The following is a 16595-nucleotide window of genomic DNA, read 5'->3' on the forward strand; positions in this document are numbered from 1 at the left end:
CTCTTAGGATAGTCCTTGGGCCCTATATCTCCCTCCCTCCCTTCTTGTCTTTTTTCTTTTGCCCCTCCCTCCCACTGTCCCTCTCAATTTCATTGTCAGTAATGTCATAGAGCAAACTTCTCCAAAACTAGTGGCTTACACCAGTGAGACATTAGTGTCGTTACTACTCTGCAGGTTGTCTCTGTTGGTCTCAGCTGGTCTCTCTCTCACTTGTCTGGGGATTGGCTGGCTGTCACCCTGGGATGGCTTCACCAGGGAACTGGGCTGCTGGTATTGCCAGTATGTCACTGTCCCAAAGGTAGCCTGCATGTTCCTGTGCTGGAGGTAGATAAGCAAGGGAGAAGCAGGTGTACACAAGCACTTTCTCAAGCCTCAGCTTGACTCAAGCCTGCTAACATCACACTGGCTGAGTCAATCCACGTGCTATGGCTGAATGGGGGATCAGTGGGTGGGGAAGTATACTTTACCTCTTAAGCCAGAAGGTCACCTTGCAGAGGACTTGGTACAGGGAGGGGTGGAAAATTGGGGCAATTAATATTGTCAATCTACTATAGCCCCGAGCTCCTCCTTCTGCTGCTGCCTTCTGGGAGCTGTCCTGGACCTGCCCCTTTTCAGACCCCCCCACCAGGCCAACTTCACCGTTAAAGATTCAGTCCCAGGAGTTGGAAGTTTAAAGTCTTGGTGTGGTGAATACCCAACATACACACCGAGGACCTTTAAAATTTCCAGGATCTCAAATGTATGCCAATGGAGAGGGTTTGCTTATGTTTAATGAGAAGATAAATCAAAACATAATCATATGAGTCCAAATATTGGCTTGTTTCTTCCTCCTGTCTGGCTAAGTTCCGTTCAGTGTTCATGATGAATAAAGCAGATAGGCAGAACCAGTGTCCAGAGTGCCTTTATCTCAGCACTGAGCCGTAGATTAGCCATACTATCATCCGTACAAAAGGAGAGGTAACAGACTGTGTTTGTGACTATTAGCTGTCACCTTCTCCCCATTCTGCTGATCAGTAGGTGAGTTGAAAAATACCAGTAGACTCTAAACCACGAATTACGCCCCCAATCCTATACTGTTCTTTCCCTAAAAAGGTGAGGGAATGGAGAACTTTGTTTGCAGGAGAAACAGTCATGCTTTTAGTATTTGCAGAGCTCCACTTGGGACACTTGCATTGGGAGCGAGCTTGGACCTAACCGATGGTCTAGTTGCGTCTCTTCTTCCGGGTGATTTGTCGTAAGATTGCACAACCAGAAGTTAGTTTGAGAAGTGACCAAAGCCTGCCTCGCCCAGGGCTGGTTAGCTTTGATTCTACGCTACCAGGATGAAGAGCCAGATGTTTTGGAAACATGATGTTTCCAAAATATATTTTTGTTTCTATAACTCAGACAGATGCAGATGTGGGCTGTATGTGGGCTCTTTTGTCTGGTCATCCAGCCAGCCAGCCATCATTTATTGAACCTCTTCTCTGGGCGAGGTGCTGTTCTGGCTGCACTGGGTTGAATAGCATCCCTCCAAAATTCATGTCCCCCTGGAGCCTCAGAGTGTGACCATATCTGGAAGTAGGGTCTTTGTAGATATAATGAGTTAAGAGTGAGGTCATACTGGATTAGGGCCCTAATTCAATGACTAGGGTCCTTGTTAGAAGAGGAGACAGACAAAGTGGGGAGAGGGCCATGTGACAGCGGACCCTGAGACGACTAATACAGCCACAAGCCAAGAAGGATTGCCAACAGCCTCTGGAAACTGGAGGAGGCAAGGAAGGATCCTGGCCTAGAGCATTTGGAGGGAACACAGCCCTGTTCAGCACCTTGATTTCATATTTCTGGTCTCCAGACCTGTGAGAGAGTGAATTTCTGTTATTTTAAGCCCCCTGTTTGTGGCTTTGTTATGGCGAGCAAACTAACCCACAGGGCATGGAAGAAGCAGATTGTCTGAGACAGCCTTGCTTTCAAGGAATGGTCAGCCTCTCTCTTTTATTTATTTATTTATTTATTTATTTATTTATTTATTTATTTATTTATTTATTCATTCATTCATTCATTCATTCATTCATTCATTCATTCTTATGTTAATCCCCATACATTACATCATTAGTTTCAGATGAAGCATTCCATGATTCATTGTTTGTGCACAACACCCAGTGCTCCATGCAGAATGTGCCCTCCTCAATACCCACCACCAGGCTAACCCATCCTCCCACCCCCCTCCCCTCTAGAACCCTGTTTGTTTTTCAGAGTCCATCGTCTCTCATGGTTCGTCTACCCCTCCGATTTCCCCCGCTTCATTCTTCCCCTCCCGCTACCTTCTTCTTCTTTTTTTTTTCTTAACATATATTGCATTATTTGTTTCAAAAGTACAGATCTGAGATTCAACAGTCTTGCACAATTCACAGCGGGTCCGCCTCTCTCTTACTCTCCTCTCTCAAACACGTGTTTGTTGCTTTCCTTATCACGGATTCCACATTTCCACCAGCATCCAAGTTGGCTTCTTTCCTGAGATTATTGCCATATAATATTTTCCTGTATGAATTAGGCATGTGATTTCCTAAATGTTTATAGATACAGTGTTTATGCTGATAACAGTGCAGAGTGAGGGGGAAAAAAAGGCTTTTGGGTTTTATGAAACACGTTTATCAACTAGAAAACAAAACAGTTTTTTAATGAGGCTAAAAGAAGTGGTTGCAGCTCAGTTTAGCGAGCACTGTTATCTACCCTGTGCCAGGGCTATAAGCAGGAGCGTATGAGAAGTCTGTATGAACAACGGGTCCAGCTGTGGCCGTGGCAGCCAGATTGGACGCTGGCCAGGGGCTGGATCCGTGTCTTCAGCCGAATATGTGTCCTGGGTGTAACTGTGGCTGAGACCTGCGCTTCAGGGCAGAGGAACCAGGGATGAGCGAGAGTGGCCGTGTGCAAAGGGGAGACGGGCCCTTTGGAGTAATGCTTTTCCAACCTCTGCTTAGGCCTGATGCATCCTTGTCCTGAAGAAGTGTCCAGTGATCTAGTGCATTGATCATCCTACTCATTTCTCTTCACTCACCGCACCCTGGTCCTGCTGTCCTGGGAACTCATCTTGCTGATTCGTGCCCCTGGATCCCTGCTTTTCTGGCCTTTCCTGAAATCCCTACTGCTCCTTTACCCCCTGGAGAACTCTTGTAATTCCTCAAACCACACTCCGGGTCTTGTGCTTTTGAAAACTTTCCCAGACTGTCCCAGCAACATGGAGCGCATCACCCCTGGGACCTGGTGCCTGACCCTGCTACTGCCCCAGCACCTGAGTCTGTGGGACATGGCTGTGTCCCCTGCTGGGCTTTGAGCTCCTTGTGAGCAGAGCCTGTCACCTCCGAAGTCCCTGCTCCCGTCAGGACACGCATACCATAGACATAGCAGACGTGAGAACAGACCTGAGTCTAGTGATAAGAATGTCCCTGACCCTGTTTCCCACATATGGACAGGCTGGACCAACACCTCTGCACACTTGCTTGCTTCTCCCTTCCCTGGGCTGCTGGCTGACCACCCACTCCATCTGTTTTTTTGTTTTATTTGTTTGTTTTAGTAGACTTTTTAAAAAAAGCAGTTCAAGGTTCACAGCAAAATTGAAGGGAAGGCACAGAGATTTCTCACATGCTCCCTACTCCCACATATGCAGACGCTCCCCTGTTATCCACACCCCCACCAGAGTGGGGCATTTGTGACAGCTGATGAGCTCTACACTGACACATCAGCACCCAGAGTGCGTAGGTTACATTAGGGTTCCCTCTTGGTGTGGAGCATCCAGTGGGTTGAATGTATGACAGGTATCTACATTTGGGCATCCTACAGAGTATGGTTACTGCCCTAGAAATCCTCTGTGCCCACTGCATCTCTCAGATAAACTTGCTTTTAGCAGGACTGATACAACTGCTGGGATCCTGTGTCCTTAATTACCATCGTGTGGCAGTTTTGTCCCCCTGAATTCACACCTAAATTTGGATCTTTCCAAACAGCTTTAACAAACATCCCCAGACCAGTTTTCTCCCCCCTACTCAGAGCTCTCTAGCACTTTCTCATCGTGTTTAGGAAACCTCCCAAAGCCCTTAGCCCAGCCCCAAGTGACCAGCACCCCCCTCCACTTTCTTTTCTCACCAAACTGCACTCTGGCCAGCCTTGCCTGCCCGCTGTGCCCGGGGACCGTCACGCACATTCCTGCCAAGGGCCTTTGCACTTGCTTTTCCTTCCGCCTCTGGTAACCATCCCCTGGATATCTTTGTTGTGTGTTCTCTCACCTTCTTCCCCGATCTGCTTAATCGTCCTCTCATTAGAAAGTCATGCCCTGGCCATCTTGTCTAAAATAGCGGCTCCTAAACTGTGGAAAGAGCAAAGATGTCCATCGACAGATGAATGGATAAAGAAGATGTGGTATATATATACAATGGAATATTATGCAGCCATCAAAAGGAATGAAGTCTTGCCATTTGCAACGATGTGGATGGAACTGGAGGGTGTTATGTTGAGCAATATAAGTCAATCAGAGAAAGACATGTATCATATGACCTCACCGATATGAGGAATTCTTAATCTCAGGAAACAAACTGAGGGTTGCTGGGGTGGTGGGGAGTGGGAGGGATGGGGTGGCTAGGTGATAGACATTGGGGAGGGTATGTGCTATGGTGAGTGCTGTGAATTGTGCAAGACGAATCACAGACCTGTACCTCTGAAACAAATAATACATTATATGTTAAAAAAAAAAAAAAAAGAAGAAGAAGAAGAAGATAGCAGGAGGGGAAGAATGAAGGGGGGGAAATCGGAGGGGGAGACGAACCATGAGAGACGATGGACTCTGAAAAACAAACTGAGGGTTCTAGAGGGGAGGGGAGTGGAAGGATGGGTTAGCCTGGTGATGGGTATTGAGGAGGGCACATTCTGTATGGAGCACTGGGTGTTATGCACAAACAATGAATCATGGAACACTACATCAAAAACTAATGATGTAATGTATGGTGATTAACATAACATAATAATAAAAAAATAAAATAGCGGCTCCTCTCCCAACGTAGTCACTGTCTATTCCTCTACCTGGGGCGGGGTTTGGCAGGATAACGGTCCCCCAAAGATGTCCATGCCTCAATCCTGGAACTTGTGTATATAGTACATTACAGGGCAAAAGGAACTTTGAAGGTGTGATTAAAGTAAGAACCCTGAGGAGGGGAGATTATCCTGGATTATCCATGTGGGCACAAATGAAATCACAAGGATCCTTATGAGGGAAGAAGGGAGGTGGGGGGTCAGAGAAGGAGATATGGCCATAGAAGCACCAGTTGGAGTGATGTGGGGCCATCGGCCAAGGAATGCAGCTTCTAGAAGAAGCTGGAGAAGCCAAGGAACCGGTGATTCCTTAGAGCCTCAGAAGGACCTCAGCCTTGCTGACACCTTGGTTTTAGCTCCGTGAGAGCTGTGTTGGACTTCTGGCTGTGAGATCATAAATTTGTATTTCAGCCACTTTGTTTGTGGTCATTTGTTATAGCAGCATGAGGAAACAAATACACATGGATTTGTTTTTCTTCATAGAATTTACCACTGAGTTATGGATTGATGGGTTATTTGCCTTGGGCCCCAGAAGGTCAGCTCTCTGGATGGATGGTCATTTTGTCTTCTGTTTGCTGCTAGTCCCCAGGACCTGGAACAGGGCCAGGCACACAGCAGACATGCATTCAACAAGTATGCGTCCCCTCAGTAGGTCTTTATTTTTTCACCCAACAAATAGTTTGTGATGCCTGCCATAGCCGGGTCACCCCTCCTTTGTGTGTGGAGGTCAGTAATTCCTGTAAAGAAGGTGATCCCAGCTCCCAGTCCCTGAAGAGTCCCCTTCCTGTTCTCCCACCTCACTACCCAGTTCACTCATGCGTGTACTCAGGTGTCTCATGAGTGTGTATTGTGTTACCTGCCAGGCACCTGGGATTCAGGGAGGCACAGAGCTCAGCTCCATCCTCAAGGAGTCACCTGGATGCCCACATTACCTCTGTGCTAATGACAGACAAAACCGAAGCCAAATGATCGCTGCCATTATGTGCTAATTACAGAATAGTCTTATTTTTGAGAAAAATCCAACCAGATAAGCATTACCCCATTCTAAGATACTAAGTGGCCAGGCTGAAGGTCCACAGCTGGAGCAGGGACTTGGATCAGTACTCTTCGGGGCACTCAAGGGTTTAGACTGATGCTCTTCCCAGTGGCTACTGTTTGCTGAGTCAGCCTTTTGCTTTGTCATTGCCCATGGCCCTGACCCTGACTTGAGCAGGTAGGCATCACTACCCCCATTTTACTGATGGGAAAATCAAGGCTTGGGAAATTTAATTTATTTTCTCAGGTCCACAGTGACCAAAATGGTGAAGCTGGGTTTAGAGCTAGCTAAGTGGGACACCAAACCCTCCCTTCCACCTCTGCCCCTCCTCATCCCCCCCTGGTCTGTTAGGGCTCTTCCTACAGCCATCCCATGGCCAAAAGCTCAAGTGCTTACAGGATCAGGCAGGAAATAGAGATGCAGGAACTGGGCTGGCACGGACAGTGGTGCATCATAAGACTACTGTCCTACTCTCAAAGGGCATCATGGGGCCAGTTTGGGCAGATCTTCAAATTTTTGAAATGATGTTGGCAGTCAGCATTTTTGGGTGAAGTTTCCCACACAGGCACGGCCAGCCCGTGTGCAATCTGTGTGTGTGGCCCCAGTGTTAACAAGGAAGGAGCTCCCCCGGTTTAGCTTTTCAGGGAGGCGAGAAAGGGGACATTTGCTTGCTTTCTTTGCCTGGTGCCTCTGCAATGCCTAAATGCATATATTCTTATGGGATGTTGATTGGGGGTTACCTTCCATTAGAGATTGTTTGAAAGAGTAATTAACTACCTTGAAAATTCACACTTGCCTCTGAATAAACTGCTTCCTAAAGATAGCACGTTGAAAGAATGCTATGAATTTCCTTAGAAATAATTGGTCTGATGGAAAGAGAAGAGCCCACAGTCTTGAAAGGCAGAACCACCAGATTTCCCCGGTGTGATAATCACCATCAATAACTAATGGGTACTAATACAGTTTTAGCTTTATCACCCTGTGATGTTTGGTCATGATTTAATGAGACTAGTGTTGTATCATTGAGGTGAAAAATGGGGACAAGCCTCTCATGCAGAATACTCATGATGGTAATACCTACTCTTCGTAGCCTTTACTTCAGGGCCAGCCATGTTCTAAATATTTTACCTGTATGGATTCATTGCATGTGCACAATCACCGCAGGTAAGCATTTTAGTACACTCATTTTATAAGTGAAGAGACAGGCACAGAGAGGTTAAGTGACTTCCCCAAGGTCACCCAGTTGGTGAGGAGTGGAGTCAGACTTTATATCCAGGCCCCATAGCCCCTACATTTATACCCCAAAAACCTTTCTTCTTCTACCTTTTAGTAAAATTACGATGAGGCTGGAAATCCAACAATAAAATAGTTGGCATTTACTAAATCCCTACGTGGCGGGCTTTGTGTGTCTGAAAGGAATGCTTTCGGCTTCCAGTAAATAGCAAACTTGACCCACAGTGGTTTGAGCAAATAAGATTTTTGTGTGTGTGTAATATACTAAGTCCAGAGGTAGGTGGTTCCTGGCGTGGTTTCAGAGGCTCAACAACAGGGAGTGGTTTCTCTGCACCTGTCTTGGCCTCCTGCCTCATAGTCACAAGATGGCTGCTATAGCTCCATACATCATATCCATATCCTTTGTAGGAAGAGGCAGGAGGGTTGAAGAACCACTCTACCTTTAACTGTACCTTTTCAGCAGAAAAAAAAATGCTTTCCCAGAAATAGCCCCATAATCCTCTGCTGAGATCTCATTGACTAGGACTGTGTCACAGGGTCACTGCCAGATACACAAGTGTCTGGGAAAGTGGGGTGCACAGTTGTCCCGATTAATGTGATGGCCCCAGGACAATCAGTATCGCCTGGGAACTTACTAGGGATGCAAATTCACTGGCCCCTCTGCAGAAACTCAGGAGTGGGGCCACGATCTGTCTTAAGCCTCCAGGTGATCCTGATGAACACCACTGGATTAGACCAGTTATGACTCATTGCCTGGGGCTGGCCACACTGGTCCCTAAACAGACCTGAGGTTTCCTAATCCAGGAAGCAGGGGGAGTTGAGCCTAGCTGGGCAAACAACCAGTGATTTAATGTCCCGTGGGTCCTTTCCTTGTCCATGTGAGAGTCCTCCAGGCGGACAGCCACTGCTGTCTTGTTTGGGTGAGGTCACTGGCACAGTGTGCCCCTTGTTTCTACCTTCACAGCACACTTGTCATAGTGTCATCCTTGGCAGCTCCCTCTGTGTCTTGTGGTCTGAACAGACACTGCTTTTTAAGAGTGGACCTTACCGTCCCCGAGCTGGCTCCAGGAGTGAGTGTGACTTCTTCTGGTGGGGCAGTTTAATGATCTAGAAACCTGCGGGTGACCGACTGCTGTGGCTTTCCTGGGACTGCAGGACTGTCAGTGCTAAGACCAGAAAGGTCCCAGGCAAACCAGGACAAGAGGGTCACCCTAAGAAACTCGCTCATCAACCCCTCATGTCCCCCAGCCAAGTCCTCTTGCTCTGGGCCAACAGCCCTATGTTAGCAATGCAATTTCTAGACCCGTCTTTGGCTTAGCACCGTCACTGAAGTCATTTCAAACTGCTTACCAGCCAACTGTAAACCCTTCACTTAATCAAAGTGTGTTCATGTAGGCACTATTTATGTAAGTATCAGTATACCAGGCCTCAGAGAGATGCCACATAAATGGGGAACACAGGCCATATGCTCAAAGTCATTTAAATCTAATCTAGTCCAATAAGCAAATAAACATTAAGTAAGTACCTATTTGTCTCATATATTGTGTTAGCACCCCTCCAGGAACACACATTTTTGTAGGGGATATGGATGAGTGAGATTATTTACAGCATTATAATACTAATTGTTAAAATAACAATAGGTTTTGGCATTTGCCAGTTGGCTGGGTAATTAATATCCCTCTCCAGTTAAGAGACAAGACGGGGCGGGGGAGGGGGTGGCAGTGGAGAGCCACGCCTTTCCTGGGCTTGAGGGGTGGGGCCCAGGAAGGCACCAGCAAGGGCTCCCTGATGCTGAAGCCCAGAATTAGCCAGACTCCCCCAGCCATTCATTGCAGCTCTGGACCCTGCAGACTCCTGCACATGGTGGCTGGCCCTAAGAAGCTTGTGGCAAGAAGGGTCAGAGGAGAAGCTTGCTCCCTGAAGACCGACAGCTTCCAGAGAGAGAACAAGCAGAAATACGCTTTGCGGTTCCTTGTTCAGCTCACCACTCAGCTCACACCACCTTTGATGGGGCAAGAGGCCATGGGTGGTCAGGGAAATAGCCCTCCTAGGAGAAATCAGAGGAGAGGGAGGACTGCTCCTCGTCCCCCAGCACAACATCGAGGGCTTTTTGGGGGGTTGCACTGTGTCGGGCACTATTCTACACTTTCGTGGAAGGTAGGCACTGATGCTCCCACTTTATAAGTGGGGTAAGTGAGGCGCACGGAGGCCCAGTGACTCACCCAAGTCTGTGGCAGAGCTGGGTTATGGACCTAAGTCTGACTCAGGCTGGGTTCTCCTGATCGGTGGCCAGATGTCTACAGGAGGTCCAGAGATGGCACGAAGGAGGAAGGATGCATTGGGAGTGGGGAAAGGCTTCCTGAGAGAGCGCATGGGCCACATGTCCGAGGCCAGGCAGGAGTTGGGGTGTTGAGGAATGGCTTTTCAGACCGGTGAATCCACAACCCAGAGGGATGGCATCCTGATGCTGCAGAGAATCTTTGGGGAGGCAGAGACGTTTGCTGCTGAGTGGGGGGCGGCTGGCAGATGCCCGCAGCGATGCCTGCCCTGGGGGGCCTTGGGGCTCCCGAAAAGATCTGCACAATTTCCTAGCTCATTGCTGGGCAACTGGCAGATGCAGTCCAGGCACCTTGTTTTTCTCTTCTCCTTTGACTTTTGGTGAGTGGGCAAGAGGTGAAAGCCTGGAATTTCTTTTCCTGGCAAGTTATGTGCAAAGCAAACCGAAGTAGGTCAAAGAACCAAGGTTTTGCTAAGTTAACCATTAACATTGTCTCTCGCTTCTAAGCACGTTAGGCGTGCAATGGCACACCGGATTCTGACTTGGTTCTGTAGGGACACAATTCAACATAATTGTCCTCCTTCAAGTACGTTGAGTACACAGGGAACTAATTGTGTTCATTCACTTCCCCACATCCTCGCCCCCATAATATAGTGAACTAATCAATTCACTTCATCTTTTGTAAACGACATGTCTCTCCTAGTTATTGGGAACTGGCTAGAATTCAATCTAATTAAAAAATATTTACCGAACACTCATTATGGACCAGCAGTTGTGCTTGGCACTGTGAATGTGGGGATCTGCCTTCAGTCGGCCCTTTAGTTGATGAAAAGCTGTTGTATACTCACTGTGTACTAACACCATGCTCGGTGCTGGGGACGCAGGAGGAGAAACAAACACGCCCTTTGACTTCAGGGAGCTTAGCGTCTAGTGGGGCAAAGCTGATTTAAATCAAATCCATGTACAATGATACAGAACAGTGTATTTTGGAGGAAAGTCCCACAGCCCTGGGAGAGCGTAGTAGGGAGCAGACTAGTCTGGAGGCTGAGCACAGTTTTTTCCTGGATACAAAAGGGTAAAGAGGGAGCAGAGCTAGTGAGTGTTCAGCCAGGAGAAGTGCGTTAAAGGCACGGAGAATAACTGTTCTAGGCACAGAAAAGAAGCTTGTGCGTCTGGAGCTCAGTGGGTGCAGGGAGTGTGGTGGGTGGTGCGCAGGAGAAGTGGCAGGGGTCTGATTGTGTACCAGTTTACTTTCCTGGAAAACAATGAGGGGGCATCGAGGGGTGGGAGCAGAGGATGGACAAGACCCCTTGCCTGTAACAAGCACATATCCCAGGATGAGAAGGTCAAGAGAGGATGGAGGACTGAACCAGAGGATGGCTACCGGTGGACAGATGGGAGAGATAAGCCAAGAGGTACAGTGGACCTAACCTGATGAAGGGCTAGCTAAGGGGTTGAGCGAGAGAGGGGCGTTGGATGAGTTCCAGGCTTTGAGTGCACGAGTTCAAATGTGTGATGAAGTACTTACTCCTCCTAAGCTCCATTTGGACCTGTGGGATTCAAGGTGGCTTGGGAGCCTTCGAGAGTTGCTGTGGAGCAGGCATCAATCAGTACATACAGGCTGGAGTCTAGAGAAGAGGTTCCTTGGAGAGTCATTGGCAATTAGGTGGTGGCTGAAGCCTCTGAAGCCAGTGAGAAAAGGCAGGTGGTAGATGGAGGCTTGATAGGCTTTAGTATTTAGTGGCTGGGAGGATGAAGCTGAGTGTGCACAAAGCATGAGCTGAAGCATGAACTGGCTTCCGTAGAAGCCAAGCAGGTGCTTCAACAAGGACAGAGTGACCAAGTACAAGGAGGACAGAAAGGTGTCTGTTGGATTTAGTGGCATGACCATGCGTTGTTGGTCTGCTGTGCTGTAGGGATGGGGCGGAAACCAGACCAGAGTAAGGCAGTAGAAATTGCAAGAATGGGGAGACCTGTGAGATGGGGCAATACCAAGATGAGACTGAGGGATCAGTGTCTCCATTCTCCAGTAGCTCACAATGCCAGGGCTAAACAGACGTCCAAGCAGGAAAGACCCACGATATGGTCATTGCATTTGAGGGTTCAGATACCATAAAGGAGACTGAGTTAACACCTTGGATACTGAGACAGATGAGCTGAGTGTGTAAGATCCGAACATGCAAGATAAGAGTGCCAGATGGGTAAGACAAGAACCAGAGGTAGGGAAAAGTCATCCTGGCAAAGGGAACAACAGCGAGTGCAAGAATTTGGTAATCCAAGTATCCAGATTTTTCTCTGTGATCCCTTCCCCTGAGCCCATAAGATGTCTCTCATCCTATATACCCACTGGGGACGTGTTGGCTTGGGGCGGGGGGGATAAAATGTGCTAAGAAGTATCCATACAGTGGTGGAGTGTTGCCATGGCAAATATAATGCAATTGAAACCAGAAGCCATTTGGAATACACGGGTAGGTATGTAGGGAGAACTTTCAAGAACCAGGGCAAGGTTTAGCAAATCTGATCTGTTTCTTTCTTTCCCTCATTTTCTTTTGCAGTCAACTTTGACCATTTTCAGATTCTGCGGGCCATTGGCAAAGGGAGTTTTGGAAAGGTAAGGATGACGGATTTTTAAAAATTTCATTAACAAAATATAAAAGTCCCAACCCCTAGGGTCATGTGTATGTGCGTGTCTGCGTGTCTGTTTCTGTGTTGGTTGCTGAGCACTGGGAATTTCCTGTTTGACAGAAAGTTTCAGTTTGCCAAATTTGAAATGTGAAAGAAAGTCTGAATAGTTTCCTTTGGATCCACTGTAATTTCATTTTGTAAATTAAGTTACCAGGCAGCCCCGGGTTAGATGGATTACAATGGTAATTATTTCAAGATTGCTTATGCTGTTTTCTTCCTTGAGTATCTAAATGAGGAAAGTGGAAAAACAAAAGCCACAAATTTAGGAGATGGCCAACATCAACTCTTTCCTGCGGTGTAGGCATTTTATAAAGAACTTTTATTGTGGAAAGAATCCTTGACATGAGATCTATCCTCTTAACAAATTTTTAAGGGTGCAAAATATTATTGTTGACTATGGGTACAATGTTGAACAGCAGAACTCTAGAGTTTATTCATTATCTTACATAGCTGAAACTTTATGCCCCTTGGTTAGTAACTCCCCATTTCCCCAGCCCCTCAGCCCGGGGCAACCACCATTCCTTTCTTTGATTCTAGGACTTTGATACTTATGTCTTTGTAGATACTTTGTATCTGTAGAAGCAGGCAGTATTTGTCTTTCTGTGACTGGCTTATTTCACTTAGCATGGCTTCCTCAAGATTCCTCCATGTTGTATTATAGAATTTGCATTGTAAAATTTCTTTCTCTTTTAAAAGCTGAATAATATTTCATTGTACCTATATATCACATTTTTAAAAAATTCATTCATCTGTTGTTGATGGACATTTACATTGTTGCCACATCTTGGCTATTATGACTAGTGCTACAATGAATACAGGAGTGCAGTTATCTCTTCCTGATCCTGATTTCAATTATTTTGGGTAAATATCTAGAAGTGAAATTGCTGAATCATATGGTAGTTCTAGTTTTAATCTTTTGAGAAACCTCCATGCTGTTTTCCATTGTGGCTGTGCCATATTACATTTCCACCATAGAAACATTACATGTTACATTCCAATAGAAACAGAGTGTGCAAGGGCTCTAATTTCTCCACATCCTTGCCAACATTTGCTCTTTGTTGTTGTTGTTGTTTTGTTTTTTGATAGTGGCCGCCCTGACAAGTGTGAGGTGATATTTTATTGTGTGTGTGTTTTTTTTTAATGTTTTATTTATTTATTCATGAAAGTCAGAGAGAGAGAGAGGCAGAGGCAGAAGGAGAAGCAGGCTCCCCGCCTAGCAGGGAGCCCGATGCGGGACTCGATCCCAGAACCCTGGGATCATGACCTGAGCCGAAGGCAGACGCTTAACCATCTGAGCCACCCAGGTGCCCCTATTGTGTGTTTTTTTAAAGATGTATTTATTTATTTGAGAGAGAGAGAGCATGATAGGAGGGGAGAGGGAGAGGGAGAGAGAATCCCAAGCAGACTCTGCACCAAGCATGGAGCCAGACACAGGGCTCGATCCAATGACCCCAAGATCAGGACTTGAGCCAAAACCAAGAGTCAGAAGCTTAACCAGCTGTGCCACCCAGATGCCCCTTATTGTGGTTTTGATTTGCATTTCCCTGATGATTAGTCCTGTTCAGCATGTTTTAACGTAGCTGTGAGCCATTTGTACATCTTCTTTGGAGAAACATCTATTCAAGTCAGTAGCCCATCTTAAAATCAGGTTCTTAGTTTTTAAATTTTTTTTTAACTATTGAATTGAAGGAGCTGCTTACATATGTTGGAGATGAACCCCTTATCAGATATATGGCCTCTGAATATTTTCTCCCACGCTGTAGATTGTCATTGTATTCTGTTGACTATTTCCTTTACTGTGCAGAAGCTTTTTAGTTTGGTGTACTTGTTTATTTTTGTTATCTGTGTTTTTGATGTCATACCCATGCAATCATTGCTAAGACCAGAGTCTTGAAGCTTTTTTTTTTTTTATGTTTTCTTCTAGGAGGTTTATAGTTTCAAGTCTTAACATTTAACATTAAATCTTTTAACTCATTTTGAGTTGTCTTCTGGGTGTCGTGTGAGATAAGGGTGCAAGTTCGTTCGTGTGTGGATGTCCAGCACCGTTTGTTGGAGAGGCTACATTTCCCTGCTGTGTATTCTTGGTACCCTGGTCAAAGAGCAGTTGACCATATATGCATGGATTTTTTTTTTTTCCAGGGTCTTTATTCTATTCCATTGGTCTCTATGTCTGTTTTTATCCCAGCACCATGCTGTTCTGATGACTGTAACTTTGTAATATAATTTGAAATCAGTAAGTGTGATGTCATCAGCTTTGCTTTTGCCCAAGACTGATTCAGCTGTTTGTGATCTTTTGTGGTTCCATACGAATTATACTTGCTTTTTCTATTTCTGTAAAAAAAATGCCATTGGGGTTTTGATGGCGATTGTATTGAATCTGTAAATTGCTTTGGGTGATGTGGACATTTTGATAATAGTAAGTCTTCTAATCCATGAAATGGATGCCTTTCCATTTGCTCATGCCATAATTTCTTTTTTCTTCTTTTTAATTTAATTTAATTTATTTATTTTGACAGAGAGAGACACAGCGAGAGAGGGAACACAAGCAGAGGGAGTGGGAGAGGGAGAAGCAGGCTTCCCGCTGAGCAGGGAGCCCAATGCGGGGCTCGATCCCAGGACCCTGGGATCATGACCTGAGCCGAAGGCAGACGCTTAATGACCGAGCCACCCAGGCGCCCTGTTATTTTCTATATGCCAGTCTTTCACTTTATTAGTTAAATTTATTCCTAAGTGTTTATTCTTTTTGGTGCTATTGTAAAGGGGATTGTTTCTTTAATTTCATTTTCAGAAAATTCATTATTAGTGTATGGAGACACGGCTGATTTTTGTATGTTGATTTTATATCCTGCAACTTTACTGAATTCATTAGTTCTATTTTTTTCTGTGGCATCTTCAGAGTTTTTTATACATGAGATTGTGTCAAGTGCAAACAGGGATGATTTTACTTCTTTCTTTCCTATTTGGATGCCTTTTATTTTGTTTTTGACTAAATACTCTGGCTCAGACTTATGGTACTATGTTGAATAGAAGTGGGGACAGTGGGTATCCTTGCCTCGTTTCTGATCTTAGAGGAAACTCAGTTTTTCACCATAATGTTAATTGTAGTCTTTTCATATATGACCTCTGTTGTGTTCCCTTCTATTCCTAACTTTGTTGAGGATTTTTATCATGGAATTGTGCTTACTTTTGTCAAGTGCTTTTTCTGCCTCTATTTAGACAGATGATTTTATCTTTTATTTTGTTACTGTGGGGTATCACATGAATTGATTTCCGTATGTTGAACCGTCCTTATACCCCAGAGATAAACTGCATTTGCTTATGGTGTGTGATCCCCTAAAGAGCTATTGATTCTATTTGCTAGTAGTTTGTTGAGGAGTTCTGCATCCATAGTCATCAGATAGATTGGTCTGTAGTAGTTTGTTTTCTTGTGTCTTTCTTTGCCTGGCTTTGGTAACAGTGTCATGCCGGGCCTGTAACATGAGTGGACATGTTCCCTCCTCGTCAGTTTTTGGGAAGAGTTTGAGAAAATTGGCATTAATTCTCCTTGAAACGTTTGGCAAAATTCAACAGTGAATCCAACTGTCTTGGGCTTTTCTTTGTTGGGAGGTTTGACATTTGTTTGTGGAAAGTACATATTTGTGATCCTCAACTGGTTCCAGTGACAGGCTCATGGAAACAATGAAGAGAACAGAAGGAGCCCCCAGCCAAGCCTGTATGTTCTCATTTACTCAGAAATCTCCTTTGGCAATATTTGCTTTAGTACATACTGAATGCCAGATATCCTTATATCCTCAAGTAAATATTATTTCTATTATGAAAATAGAAAAACCTAGACAGAAAGACTTAGACTTGGTGACTCCAAAGGATGGAGTGACCCACCTGTGGTCACACAGGCAGGAAGTGTGCTGGCTGGGATTTGAACCAAAGATTGTTTGATGACCAGGCACTTGCTGTTTTAACAACCCCACACTCTTGATTAGACCATTCACAGCTCATAGAGTTAAACTGAGTTGGTGATCTAATAAGTTGGATAGAATTAGCCTTCCCTCCTTTGTTCTTTCCATTCCTCTCATTTTCTCCTCCTCCTCCCTCCCTCCTCCCCTTTTCCCCTCCCTCCCCCTTCCTTCCTTCTTTCCTTCCTTCTGTCCTCCCTCCCTTCTTCTGTCCATCCTTCCTTCCTTCCTTCTGTCCTTCCATCCTTCCTTCCTCCCTCCTTCTTCCCTTCCTTCCTTCCTTCTTCCTTCCTTCCTCCCTTTTCCTTCCTTCCTTCCTTCCTTCCTTCCTTCCTTCCTTCCTTCCTTC

General features: G+C 45.6%; 1 protein-coding gene across 2 annotated transcripts in view; it reads left to right on the plus strand.

Annotated features, from left to right (window-relative positions):
• The window catches only part of STK32B (serine/threonine kinase 32B), a 380744-nt gene that overhangs the window by 81937 nt on the left and 282212 nt on the right, over positions 1–16595 (plus strand). For both annotated transcript variants that reach the window (XM_035005327.1, XM_035005328.1), the window contains exon 2: positions 12164–12219. In XM_035005327.1, the coding sequence (XP_034861218.1) occupies positions 12164–12219 (56 nt within the window). The remainder of the gene's footprint in view (positions 1–12163; positions 12220–16595) is intronic.

Source organism: Mirounga leonina, unplaced genomic scaffold (assembly GCF_011800145.1).
Source record: "Mirounga leonina isolate KUSES-001 unplaced genomic scaffold, KU_Mleo_1.0 Mir_129, whole genome shotgun sequence".
Lineage (NCBI taxonomy): Eukaryota > Metazoa > Chordata > Mammalia > Carnivora > Phocidae > Mirounga > Mirounga leonina.